The 14,326-nt window shown below is 43.1% G+C and overlaps 1 protein-coding gene across 2 annotated transcripts in view; it reads right to left on the bottom strand.

Annotated features, from left to right (window-relative positions):
* Positions 1 to 3,649: 3,649 nt before the first annotated feature.
* APCDD1 (APC down-regulated 1) overlaps positions 3,650 to 14,326 on the bottom strand; it is a 33,792-nt gene continuing 23,115 nt past the window's right edge. For both annotated transcript variants that reach the window (XM_061994806.1, XM_061994805.1), the window contains 2 exons: positions 10,368 to 10,689; positions 3,650 to 8,062 (listed from right to left, as the gene is read on the bottom strand). In XM_061994806.1, coding sequence (XP_061850790.1) covers positions 7,611 to 8,062; positions 10,368 to 10,689 — 774 coding nt within the window. In that variant the 3' untranslated portion in view covers positions 3,650 to 7,610. The remainder of the gene's footprint in view (positions 8,063 to 10,367; positions 10,690 to 14,326) is intronic.

Here is a 14,326-nt window from a genome sequence, read left to right as displayed (position 1 = left end):
CAGCAGAGAAGAGCAACACATAACCTGAGCTGTCTGGCACTCTGTGCATGTAGCACGGCTCCTTAGGTGAACCACAAAAACACTCATTCCGCTGTGGGCAGGCACAGAGACACAGCTATGCAAAACCATTGTATCTCTGAGTATATTCGTATTTACCTCTGATTCATGCACACAGATCTTTCTGGGGTGCCAAATATGCAAACTAGTGGTCAGGATGGACTGGGTTACTATAGGGCTTTATGGTATCCTGTGTTTGTAATTGCTTCAGTTGCTTCTAATCCATTCTGTTAACAGCTTCTAATTTATGAGTTAGTTTAGAATGGCTAATTTTGAAGGCAACTGGGTGCAGAAACACCTCCATTCTTGCCAAATGGGAGCCATCTTGTCCAAAACCCCATCCTAAATGCACTCTGAGCCTCTACAAGTATTAGACACCTTCAGAGAGAAACAGGAGGTTTAAGCAGGACGATGCTGACACCAGATGGATTTCCAGCATCCAAAAACATTTGCTTCTGCTCTATGAAGCACAAAGTTCTCAGCTGTCAATGCAAAAACATTTTTATATTTAAGAATTTTTAGAAATTAAGCTATTTTACAGGAAATTCTTCACAGTCTCATGCCTGGTGGCCTTTAATAATAATTATCTCCTAGCCCTGGTTGGAATCATGGAAGCTAAGGCACTTGCTCTTAAAGCGGAGTAAGCCAATAATAATCTAAAATGAGTGTCTGTCAAAAGGCAGTATTCTTTTTTGGCATATATATTGATTTTTTAGAGTTTATGTAGTACTTGAAACACTATTAGTGAATGTGTGATACTCCTCATAAAAAATTTTAGTAATTCCATGGATAAAATACTTAGATATGAACTGTATAGCTGTATCATTACAATTTTCATTTGCTAATTATATACTTTTTTTTGACAAATGAGAATATGTTGAAGCAATGCAAAGTATACAGTTAAGTACTAGTATATTCCTTCTAGTATTAATTGAAAACAAAACATGGAAATGATTGGTGCATCTTAGAGCATGCGATCATTTCCCCAGTATTCTGGAGTGTGGAAAAAAGTATCCCTTTAATTCACACCGTATAGATTGAAAAAGCTTTATTGTGATTGTACGCCAGCAGGCATGCAGGAGGTTCTGCAGTGAAGGCTGCAGGGGCAAAGCTTCATTGTGGACTTTCTTAACTCTTCAAAGTGTAACTCCGACTTTCTTCTGAGTGTAGTTTGTGTGATTTCTTGTATCGCTACTGCCCCCAGGGATGGTGTGTGCCTCTCTGGGAAGGAGAAAGCATCATGTGGAATGAAATTGTAGTCTTCTTCAGAGCCTCAGGGAAGACTTGTCAAATGTCTTTACAGGATGTTATTTTCTGTTTGCTAAAGCCGCAAACTTGGTGGAGAAGCAGGCTTCAGGGCCACTATAGGTTTCCTGTAAAGGTTTGCCTCTGAGGGTCGTTTCAGTCCTTCATGAGAGATGATGCTGTCACCTCCTTACCTTGCTGTCACTGCACTGCTCCAGATTTACTTCTCAGCCCTCTCGCAATTATTTTAGTGGCCTAAAATAATTACTACAATCAGGCCTTGCCTCTGCTGAGCGCCTTAAGGCTGGGCTCGTCTTGGGCCTCCTGCCTCCGCGATTGCCGTTGTCTTTTTGCGGGGAAAGCTGTCGAGAGGGTTGCCGCTGAGCGGCTTGTCGCCGCCAGATGGCAATGTCCTCTCGGCCTCGGCCTCTGCCCCGGGCTTGGGCCCGCCCGGCCGCCTCCCGCAACCGGCGGCCGCCATCACACGCTCCCGATGCAGAGCTGGGCTTTATGGCTCCGTTTTGTGGCAGAATATTTGTGAGTCTGTGCGTCTATTGTTTGTAGCGTTTAGACTAATTACTGGAAGATACTGTTGTTTCCAGCAATGCATTATAGAGTGCAGTTAATAAAGCTGATGTCCAGGTATTGTCTTGATTATCTTTGGGGGTCTTCAGCTGCTAAGAGAAGAGTGATGCTGCAGTTGGGCATTTATTTAAAGGAATTCTTCACACATCTATCTGTCTAGTAAGCATCTGGATGAAAGTACATAGGTCCAATCCCAGGCTTTTTCTGGGGGTGGAATTGTAGAAATCATCAGAGTTCATCTAGGAGATGTCATGCTGAACAACTCCAAGTGTAAACTTCTTTCTTCTCCAAACATTTTTCATTTCTTTGTTTGAAGGCAGCACTGTCCTGTTCAGCTTGTTTTCTCATTTTCACATAGACTGGCTTGGAAAGGGCAGCAGACAAGGATAGACGATGTGGTTCCCATGGGAAAGGGATGTTGGAAATCGCGTCTGCCCGCTTTGAGGCAGTGATCACAGGCAGTTCCCATCACTGAAGATGTGCAGAAATTAATTACTGTCCTCAGGGGTTGGTAGTGCCGTAGCTAGAATCCATCCTGTAGACTGATCCTATATCCTGGAGCTGATTTCTGAAGAAGAAGGGGTAGGGAGAAAGTGCCTGATAAATAATTGCTCAGGCCAGCAGCGCTGTTTCCTTAACTCTTGAAGGTACTTGTTTCATTCCTTACAGCCATGTTTGTTTCTGCCTGATTCAGCAGTGGAGTTGAAATTTTCTTTCTTCATTTCCTTGTAATTATTTATTGCTTGCAGCAAATAGCAATTAAAAAAAATGAACAGTGATTTCACTAGAGGAAAAAACTAGAAGGAAAACATTCTTGGCAAATACTTGTAGTAAGAAGGAAAATTATGGAAAATGAGTGAAACTATAAAATTCAGAGTGGTGCTTGTTTGTATTACCTAGCCTTCCTTGTTGTGTCAGGAACAAGTAAATTATGCCATGTAGAATCTATGCTGCACTCATCTGCACCCACTGCTTTGTGTGGAAAGGAAGCCACTTCTTCACAGGCTGTGGCTGCTGTATTCGCAGTAGCTTGTAATTTAGGGCATGCTTCCTGAAAACCGAGCTCATCCTTTGGGGAACTCTTGAGTCATTTCTGAAAACTCAGAAATTTGTCAGCTCCAAAGCTTTTGATGGTGGTGATGGAAGTCTCACTGACTGCATTTCACCTTTTCTTTCTGTGTGTAAATGAGGCAGGAATGAAACTGCACAGCACTCAGGAAAGATGCATTTGTTATCCTGTGGCTTGCTTGCTTTCTTGGTTCATTTCAGGTTTTTCTTCCTTTTAAATAAAAGTGTCCTTTCTAATCTCTATTCTCTACCCCAGGCTGTGTAGCCGTTAAAACAAGTAAGATGCAATAACAGAGCAGTAATACTGGTTTGTTTGCTTACATCTCATTTATGAAAAATAGCTGGTTTCTATTGAAGCACAGCTTTTCTCCTGACACAGCTGCTCTGACTGTACTCTCCTTACAAGACACCACCATCATTACTTGCTGGACATTTCCAGTCCCTATTTTATTCAAAGAGCTTGAAGATGTGTTGGGAAACCCAGATCATCCCAGCTGTGTATATCAGAGCTGTTTCTCCTGACATGTTCTCAAGCGAAAATGTTTTCTTTTTTACACGGTAAGAAATGAGCTTTACTGTGCAAAGGTTAGTCAACAGAGGGATTTTTGGTTATCACTTTCTGAGACATCTATCATTTTACAGGTATAAAGTCAACAGAAGAGAAAACTAACATGTATAGGAGGCAAGGAAATCCTTATTTTTTCAGTTAGGTGTTTTTATTTCAATCAATCATTTAACAAATGCTTACATGTCCCTGGCAGTTTAATCTGGAACACAGTTGAGAGGAAAAATGTCTCTGATAACTTTACAAAAATAAAAAGTTTGTTTGTTTGTTTGTTTTTTTAAATCCTGCACTTTAAGCAAACATTCTCCAACTCAAGCAAGACAGACATTGTATTTTAAAATGTGGACTTCCATTCATAGAAATGACATTCTACCCCAGGCAACAGGCACAATATGTAAACAGTATAGAAACACTAAGAATGCTTGGTTTTATTTTTCTGATCCCTTTTGTCCTATTTTTTAAAATAGAACATGTTAAAATAATTTGCCCAAGAACAACTTCAGGTTACCATTTCTCTGTCAGGTGGCTCCTTGAGTAGGATATTACTGAAGGGAAAACTTCTCCTGTCCTGACAACACTGTCAGTTATTTAAGATACTAACCTTAATTATTGTTGTTTTTCTAAAGCTTCTGCATTTCAGTATGGGACAAATTACTCAGTTCGTAGGTCTAGCACTGCTAAACCACTTCCAACTTAACTTCTTTAGCAGCCAGGGCTGTCAGCACATGAGGTCAGGTTGAAGAAATAAAATGAATGGAATATACTGCGTCACAAGTATATATGGTGCTGTGCAGCAGTTAATTTAGTGTGTGATGAAACCAAAAGATCAAGGAAGCTTAGCTCCTTGTCCTGTGCCCGTAACCTAGGAAAAGTCTTGCAGAGAACATGGATTGGCAAATAAACTATGCACTCTGAAGTCTTACATCTCTGTCCAACTTGACTTGTGCTGGCCAGCAGAAAAAAATAAATTATACAGGCACATGGAGGGAAGCTGTTGCGGCACGTGCTAAGAACTCAGATCACAAAATGGTATTTCTGGTCAACTCTACAAATAAACTAGAGAAGTCTTCAGTCAGATTTTTTGTAATGCACTACAAAGACATTTTTCAAATACTTCCTTTTGAACTATCTTGAGATGATAGGGGAAAAAAACGCAGTTCTTCTGCAATTTGTACCTTGAATTGTGTTTGCATTTAGTGTAACTGTAAAGACCTTTGCATGTCTGTGGTTCAAAACAGTTGAGACGTGAATGTACTTTTTAGAGGTAAGAAGTAGACAGGTCTTTCTCTTGAAACTGTTGTAATATTTCTAACATTATACATTTCACAGAGGAGCCACAAAGCACTAATAAACTGTAGGTACTTGCCCTGATGAATATAACATCGTGCTGTGGAGTTCCTTTGCTCTCTGCTTCAGTACCACATCACAAGTGTGTGCAGGTTTTTTCTGGGACTAATCTGTGTGTGGCACTTGCATAGGGAAGGAACAGGGTCTGACAAATACTAGCCATTGATCCTTTTCCAGAGAGATGACCACCTGAAGTGGGAATGATCAATAGCGGTGGAAGAAGCTTGTCTTGTGTGATCAACGGGATGTCACGCCATATCCGTCCTCATAAATAAAAACTAAAGTGAATTCACTCATGCTGCTAGGGGTCAAAACAGAAGTCAGAAATTAAGCTAACATTTATTGGACTTGTTACAGCTCAGTAACTCTGCTGGAGATATTCTGGTGTCAGTCTGCTGAATACAAAACTCAAGTCTAGTCTAGCTACCACTCTGTCCTGGTTCCTAGCTTCTCTTTCAGAGGTGTCATGTCTTCCTCTTGACCCTCTAGTTAAAACTGTGCTCTTGATGCCACCCTACCAGCAAGTGATCCAGAACTGACTCTTCCAGTACATTTGTGTAGAACTGAAAACCATCAAAAAATGTTGATCAGAGCACCTGTTTTTCTTAGGGTTCAATTCATCATGGAGAGCTGGCTTTCAGCTCCTGGCAGGCTGAAGATGGATCTGCTATCAGATGGATGAATACTTTCTCTGGTGACTATTGAGCCATCCTCAGCTATGTTCCTGACTTAATGAGTTTTCTGTGACTTTTAATCTGAGGAAAAGTATGTGAAAGGTGTGATCTCCCCTTCCTCCTGCTGTCTCAAACCCAGGTGAACTGATTTTGTTCCAGCTCTGAGAAAATTCACATCCAAGGCTTATACCTGCTTGGAATAACTGTGCAGAAGGCAAAGACTTGAGGAGATAGGGAGCCTGAGCATAGCCATTTGCTGCTCAAATGGCTTTTTCTTGCTGCTTTTGCTAGGAAGGTCCATACTATCACTATGTTTTCAAAGAATGCTTTTGCTATAGCAGATAGTATGGAGACTCACCTATGTAAGGCTGAAAGACCTTAATTCAAGACATACTTTTCCTGTGATGCTGAAAACAACACTTTTTCTTTTTTTTTTTCCTGACATAGTACTGGAATGAGCATCTAGAAGTTGCTGAAGAAGAAACACTTGATCTTACTCCTTATGTTTCTTACACAGGCTTCTGCTCCTTCTGAGAGCCAAAATGTGTGTATATCAGTAATAGCCAAAGCCCAAATGCCACAAGGTTAAGCTGTGCACTTGGCTGTCTCCCCATTAAAGCAGAGGAGCGTGGTTCATCTCTGACCTTGTACCTCCTTACTGGCCTTAAATATCTCCCCTACTACCTCCAGAGTCTGCTCTAATTTGCATAATTATTATGAGCATGTATTTGCCACTGAGAGAAACCGGAGGGTTTCCAAGGCAGGCCCTCGTTGAAGAATGCTCTCTGAGGGCTGTGCCTGACCACCTTCCCAGCAGTGTCCTCCCAAACCAATGCTGATTTAAGCTCCGTGAAACCAATGTGTGTGTTGGGACAGTCCAGCAAGGAGAAAAGGGAGGATGTGGCTGCATTTGTGCAACTTTTGCTCTTCCCTCTGGTAAGACTGGGCCAATCTTCCTCTATCAGATGGATGCGGGTCTGTTTGCTTCTTTCTGCTTGCTTGCTTTACCAGAGGCCATGGTGTGCTTGCTGTTGAAACCCTTTACTTGTCCCTACAGCAGGTCATATCACGTCACATCACTCAAAACATGCTGCTAAATAGGGTTGCAGAACATGCTAGACCTCACTTGCTTCTTTGCCCACCTGGCTGACACAAAATCCAAAGCACAAATACTGCATATGGTGCATGTGAGGCCTCAGGAACATGAAAGCAGAACTCATCCCTGCAGCCTTGTGTCGGCAGCTTACCTGCACTGTGTGCATCCGACAGAAAAAAAAGGCTTCCTTCTGGCTGTAAGGGGGCTTGGTCGTAACTGCTTGCTAGATACAAAGGGAGGCCTCGGAGTGATTATAGAGCTGAGGAAATGGAACTGAAAACGTTAAACCCCCGGTTATTTTTACAACTTAATTATTGTAAAAATAGCTTAAATTGCTTGGAGTATTTTTTTTAATTAGAAGTGTCAACCATTTAGCACTATCTGAACGGAGGGCTGTGGATTTGCTGTTTTGTTTTGTGTTACGAGCCGAGAGATAATCACAAGATAAACCTTTATGGGTTTCCTCCTTATATACATATCTACATCAGAGCTGTGAAGTCAGAGAGGGAAGCTGCCATCACAGTACTGGCATGGCACCAAGCCCTTCCTCAGAGCTAGATTCTGATGAGAACCCGGGTGTTGGGGAGAAGAGTATCACAATGGTAAGATGGCAGAGGCGACTGAAGCAGGATCCTAACGTTCACCCCAGCACTTTGGGTTTGTTGTTTTTTTTAAAAACAATAGTAAAAGGAGACCACCTCCCTCCCCCCAGAAATCTGCAGTCCTAAAGTGCAATTACTTTTGTGCAGTCATGTCAGGCCAGGGATCAGACTGGATGAAGTTCAAAGCACAAACATCAAACGAGTGCCGTTCAGGATTCGAGAAGGAGGGGGGAGGTAAGGAAAAGAACAACAGTTCTCAGGCATTCAAGTGCATCAAGAAAATAAATGTCCCTTTCTTTCAGAAGAAAAACAACCCCCCAGTCTGGTGGAATCCTGGCTTTGTAGTCATGAAAAATAAGTTTTTTTCACTTCTAGCTGAGAATGTCCCAATATGACACAGTACAAATAAACACCACCAAAGCAAAAGCTGGGGTGCTAGTATTTTTTTCTGGGGCCCTGCTGTTATACAGCCTAATTTTATTCTCCTCTGGTGACTCTTCAGCTCTGGGTACAGATGAAGCACACTGAATTAAAGGCATCTGGTAGGAAGTGGCTCTCTTCTCTGGTCGGTCAGGGCTGGACCCGTCACTTGGTCTCTGGCCATTGTACAGCAAGTACCTGCCCCTGGCATCCTGCTCCATTTTGAAGATTTCGTACTCAGTGTGAGGTAGGCGGATGCCAAGGGCGATGCAGCCGTTTGTGTGGGTGACATCTTGCTGAACCCCAACCTGCCAGGACCCCTGTGCTCCGCATTCATTCCCGTTGAAGACGTTGAGCAGTGAGGCTGTGGATATGTCCATGGGAGTGACCTTCATGTGGTTCACTGCGAGAGAGAAAGAGGGGAACTATCAGCAGAGGGATCGAAACAAAAGCAAGGGCAACATGCAGACCGGGCTGTACCTGCCAGGTCAGAAGTGCCTCTGCTTGTTAATTCTTAGAGCAATTTTTCATATTACAGGTGTGGCCAGCAAATCTGTTTGTATCATTTTACATCTTTGATGTAACTGCTGCTTGGACAGAACACAGGCGCACATGCACACACAAGCTCAGCTGAAGAATAAATTCCAGATAATCCCTTACAGATAAAGCCTGGTTGGTTATATTAGGAGATAGGTAAAAGAGGAAACAATAAAACTTTACTCATGTTTTATTACTATCTGTAATAACCCATAAGTAGGACTCTTGAGAATGTATTTTTCATCCTTTTTTACCATCTGTTACCCTGTAAAGCTAATGAAATAATTACTTCCAATTGGAAAATTTAGAAAAAACTGCAGCTGTGCTATCTTCCTATATTACCTGTCCTTTTTTTCTGCATGAATTAGAAAGTCTTGCTCTGAACTATTTTTCTGCTATCTAAACAATGGTTGCAGCTTGCAGTATCAAATGTGGAAGTGCTGCAGCTTCTGCAGCTACAAGCTGTCTGTAATTCAAAGGAGCTTAAGGCACATAAAGTTTTATTTTTCATGCAAGTTTAAAAAGCTGGGAAAAGCCAAACAGAATGAGCCTATGGAAGATGAACAGAGATTTTTCCTGGTGTCCTTTTGACACTGTATATCAAGAAAACAGAACTTGAAATAATGAGTGCTGACCAAAACAGAAGCAAATGACCAGCCCTTGTGCCTCCCAACATACCAAAACACCAAATTCTTTTGCAGGTTATTTTACAGTGAGATTTGTTGGGAGCTCTGTTCTGAGGTTCTGTAAACAGATACTTGACTCATTGGCTCTACAATTCACATTATTTGTCCTATCTGGTGTAAAAGGTCATCTATAGAAAATTAACCTAGAAGTTTTACTGAAAGCAAATCAGTGTCCTCGATGTGTGAGGCAAGATGGCATGCCATAAACTAGCAATTCAAGCAAAAAATGGATTTCACCCTATGACCTGAGATGGGACACGCCACATGCAGCTGTAAAGAGCAAAAGCTCTGACAGGCAAAGGTATCTCCTGCCTCCTGTGGAAAACCCAGATATTATTTTTTTTATAGTTAGATGCTTTCCTGAACTGGAGACATGCAAGAGGCTATATGCTTCTCGCATGATAACTGAAATAAGAAGAAGAGCCTGCAAAATGGGTCTTCCAGAGGCTCAGCTGTTTGTCTGAGTGGTGTTTGTCTGAGTTGCTGAGCTCTTTCTAAGCAGGGTGCTATGGGGTTGTTTGCATAGGAAGATTTCAGCTGCAGGGCACCACTGAGTGTTGCTTCCCAAAGTACTTGAGGGGTTTTGGTTAGATGCATCCAGTCTTCACTGTGCTGGGATTAATCAGAGCTGTCTTTGGGGACATCCTTACTTGCTCTAGGGCGTCTTGGAAGCTGATGAGAAGACACACAATGCTACTTGTATTGACTTTACATGGCAGTGGGGAAGCTACAGCAGTGGCTTCCGTGAGAAGCTGCCAGAAGTTTCCCTTGTGTCTGACAGAACCAATGCCAGACAGCTCTAAGATGGACCCGCCAAGGCCCAGCCCATCAGCGATGGTGGTAGTGCCTCTGTGAAAATGGATTTCAGGAGAAAAAACTGTACAAATGCAGCGAGAGAAAGTAGTGAGAATATGTGAGAAACAACTCTGCAGACACCTGGGTCAGTGCAGAAGGAGGGGCAGGAGGTACTTCAGGTGATGGAGCAGAGGTTCCCCTGCAGCCCATGGTGCAGCCTATGGTAAAGCCCTGCCCCTGCAGCCATGGAGGCCATGGGGAAGCAGGCTCACCTGCAGCCTGGGGAGGACCCAAGAAAATGATTTATACTGCTTGTGACCTGAAATGCCTTCTGAAGGTGCTTTTTTCTGTCTGCTCAAGGAGCCCTAGGATCTAACCTCAAGACACTTTGCTTAGATGCTTGAAGTCTGGCCATGGGACTCAAGACTCGGTGCCATGAAATCGTATTTTCTTGTGCTGTACTTAAACATCCCTGCCTCAAATGAGTATTGCTTCAGTAGTGCAAAATACCGTGCATCTGTACAGTTTGGCTGGGCATTCACACAACGCCTGTGAACTTCCCAAGAAATTACTAACTCCAGAAAAATAGCAGAATGAAGTCATCAGCCATCAAATGGTTATGAGCAAACGCTGCTCTGGTCCGTAACTATGTGACTCTCCTTCTGTCCCCAGTGTGAGAACCACTCTTACCTTTGAATACAAACTCCATGCCACCCATCACTTTGGACGAATGCACTCCCCGGCTGTAACGTCCCTTGGCGTAGATGGTAAAGGTCGGGTGCTTGCAGATGGGGTCAGAGTAGTGATAGTAGTGACCTTCCCAGGTGTTGTTGTTGTCGTGGAAGACGAAGTGCCGAGTGAGGAAGAGGACCTCCGGTCGCACCTCACAACGCTGGCTCACCCACTCTCCATGTAGCCCTATAGTCAGGTCTGCCTTGGGGGGTAAGATGGGAGGATGGTGCTCATCTGACCGGTAGATGATTCTGCATGCAATGCATGTGCGGTCATGGTTCTTAAATGAAGCAGAAAGAAACCCTTGTTAGGCATTATCCATGGTGCAGGGCAAGGGATCAGGCCACTCATTTGATGTTGAAGTGACACCAGCTCAACGTTTTAAAGAAAATGTTGCTTTTTATCTTTTGAATGTTGTCCTGCAGATTCTTACCCTTCAAAACACCTGAAACATGGCACCGTTTAGTTTGGCATCTGTTGATTACATGACAACAGTGGAGATTAACTTCCTCATCTGCATTTCCCTGAAACGGACATTTTAGTTTAGCTTCTTATTGGATCTAGAAAAGGATGACTTTATCCTTCAAATCAGATGGTAACTTACTCTGTTAGAAAGGAATACATTTGCTGAGCTCTTATTTTGCATGTTTTCTTTCTGGTTGTTAGCTTTGGGTACTGTAGATGGACACAGGTTACCTAAGTACATTTGTCAGCTGGGTGGCAGACTGGGAAGACAACAACCAGCGATTTTAAATTGTTTCAGCTTTTCTGGGCCCTAATGCAAGCTCATGATGTGTATGACACAGCCAGCTGCCACCGGTCAAAGTGAAAACTGTATACCCCTCTCCAGCAGGAATGGCATTGATGGTGCCTGCTGGGCTCCATGACAGCTCTCTGCTGGGGCGGGGGGGGGGGGGGGGGGGGGGGCCGGGGGGGGGGGGGGGGGGGGGGGAGCACCAGCTCCAAGCAGCTGGCTACCCCCAGCCCCATCCCTGAGCCCCAGGGTCTTACCAGGGGTGTGCAGGCTCTGAGGTCCGTGGCAGGAGGGGAGGGGATTTCGTGCTGAGGCTTTCAGCTCCTGACATCAGGAAATAAAGCCACAAACACTTATATGTCGTTCCTACGGCTGTTTCTGCCTCTGCAAGGTTTTGTCTTGTTGTCAAAAAAGTGTTTGGCCTGGCTGTTCTCTTTTCAGATTGTACTTTGCACATTCTGAATGGCAAGAAAGGTGGCAGCATTTGCATTTGTCTCTGTGCTGCTAAACCTTGAAGTAAATTTTATGGACCAGTGAAGGATTACAAAACTAACTTTTATAGCTCACTTCATTTATGACAAATAATTAGATCAAGAAGAATAAATGCTGCCCCACAGATAAAATCAGTTTCCTGTTCCATTAGTGCCTGTTTTGGGTTGGCAATGTGTGTCTGTTTACATCTTGGGATCTGTAGTTGGCTGGTGATGTGCAGAGGGGCTGAGCTCTGAGCTGTAAGACAGCTTATACTCAGAGGGAAAGGCAAAGACCAGGCAGACAGCTTGTACCTTCATCTTTCAAGAACACTCAAGCCTTCCTAGAGAGAGAGGGATGCACTAAGTGGGTTACTCACATCTACCTTGTTCAAGCTGTGAGGTGTTTTCCCGAGGTGCAATTCAGAGTGCACTGAGTTAAGAGCTGAAGCTCCCCATGCACCCATCGGGGAGTCAGATTTCTAAACATACTTTCGCTTTGTGCCCCTTTCCAGCCCTCTTTTTTTCTGACATCTCTCTGAGCTTCCTCCATAACATAATTACTCATATTCATCATGTGTACTTCAAAGTCCACGTGAGCTGCTATGGAGTCAGCATTTTTCCACCCACTTCCCTCAGCTCATGGCATGCTTCAGGGGTTACATTTGCACAACCTCCATTAGTGCCTTCAGTTTGTCTCATAATATGACCTTGAGTGGCTTCAGAGTCAATGTACAACTCATATAATATATCCCTTTCACATGTATTAAATAGGGTTTATATTTGCCCCCATGCCCCAGACCAGACAGATACCAAAAATCAGTGAAGTCAATGAAAAGCCTGCTGTTTTACATCCCTGGCATGTAGAATAATGCTCTATGTGCAAAATAATTATCAATGACGTAGCTCAGGTTGATCTGAATCAGTGGTGGCCAAGAGCTCTGCTTTGAGAAGCAGGTTGGACTTGATGACCTCCAAAGAGTCTTTCTACCCAGAAACACCTGGTGTTCTGAGAAACACAGGTCAGCATGCTATTAAAGTAGATGCAGTTCTTTCCCACTATGGAGCTTGTTAACTAGTTTGAAAGTATATTTTTCAGCTAAATTCTGCAAGCAAGTTCAAAGGCCATTACTAACTCACTGAAAAAACAAAGAACATTTTAAATTACTTGAGTAATTTAACTGCAACTGGTGAAGTGAGCACAGGTTTGTGCCATAATTGACTGACAGCAGGGGCTGTTGCAAAATTTCTGGTTCTCCTGAACACTAATGCGTAAAGACTGCTGCATCTGGGCTGTTTTCTGAGACTACATATTTCAGTTTGGATTTGCTGATGGTCAAGAGAGGAATCAAGATCCAGTTATGTTTCCTGTTTGGCTCTACATTTCTTCTGTGACCTAGGAGGTTGAACTAGATCTCTAGAGGTCCCTTCCAACCCCTACCATTCTGTGACTCTGTGATTCTGTAACCCACCCGCTCAGGTGGCGTTGGCTTCCTGTGTGTCGTAACCTCATTTTGTAGAAACACAGATGGTTACGAGTATCCTGTTTGGGACAGGACTGTTAGGAGGCTAAAGACACTGAACTTCCATGGGCCTAGATATGATTAAAATAAAATAATGTTAATAATTGTTATAACAAAATGTGTGCAGCTCTACTCCTGGAACAAACCTTCAAATACAATCTGCCCAGTGTCCATCCTCCTCTTGCCTACAATAAAATCTCATTTGGTTTCACCTGCAAACTTCTCTGAGACTTTAAAAAAACAGTCCATTGAACTTCTACCTCCCTTCAGAAGACACAGGTCTTTTTCTGCAGAAAGCAATCTGGTTTACTGGGTGGTTTCTGGCTCATGATTGCTGGGGGACAGAGGACTTGTAAATTACTAGGAAATGAGCTGGTTGTCCCACCATGGGGCAGACTGGTGTTATTGCTGCCTAACACTGTAAGGGCTAATAAACCGGACTGATGACAGAATTGCTGTACTTGCTCTGCTCACATAAATTGGAGCAAGAAAGTGAGGAAAAGAGAATGTTACAAATGTAAACTAAACATAGCTTATATAAGCTGAATTGGTCAATGCTAAGAAGCAATTTCTGCTACAGTCCTTTCTCTATTGAAGTTGAAAGCTCTTATCATCTCACAGAGGTGACTCTGGCAGAGCAGTATAGTAGTTTGGTTTATATTCACTTTTCCCTCTTAGGAGCCTGTTCTGCACAAGCAATTTGTGAACCAAGGCAATTTAACCTAGGAACCAGTGGTTTTGGTTGCCTCTATTAAAAATCGGAAGAAAACCAAACAGAAAGCCAGGCTGTTGTCTTCTTGCTCTTCCTTGGCTGTTTGTGAGATTTGCTCGTTGTTTCTCAGGACTAGTGAACACACATGAAGATCTGTAATCAGTCCTATTTGCAGCCATGTGGTTTTTTTGTTTGTTTACTTTTTTACCAGAAAGGATTATCAAGCATAAATGTTCTTTTTGTCATTTTCCTAGCAGCAATTTTAGGTTTCTTCTTTCCTCTAAAACATAAAAACCCATGGGTATTATGCGTCAAGGCTCTTGTGCTGGGCAGGGAGTATTAGCATTGTTTGATGTCTTGTCTATCACATCAGGAGTGCAGAAGATGCAGACTGGTTACACATACAGTTGTGTATTTCCTTGGCTGTGGCCAGTGGCAGAGTGGACAGAAAAAGGTCC

This window comes from Colius striatus, chromosome 4, assembly GCF_028858725.1.
Source record: "Colius striatus isolate bColStr4 chromosome 4, bColStr4.1.hap1, whole genome shotgun sequence".
In the NCBI taxonomy this organism is placed as follows: Eukaryota; Metazoa; Chordata; class Aves; order Coliiformes; family Coliidae; genus Colius; species Colius striatus.
The sequence above is the reverse complement of the archived record's forward strand: the minus strand, read 5'-3'. Positions and strand labels throughout refer to the sequence as shown.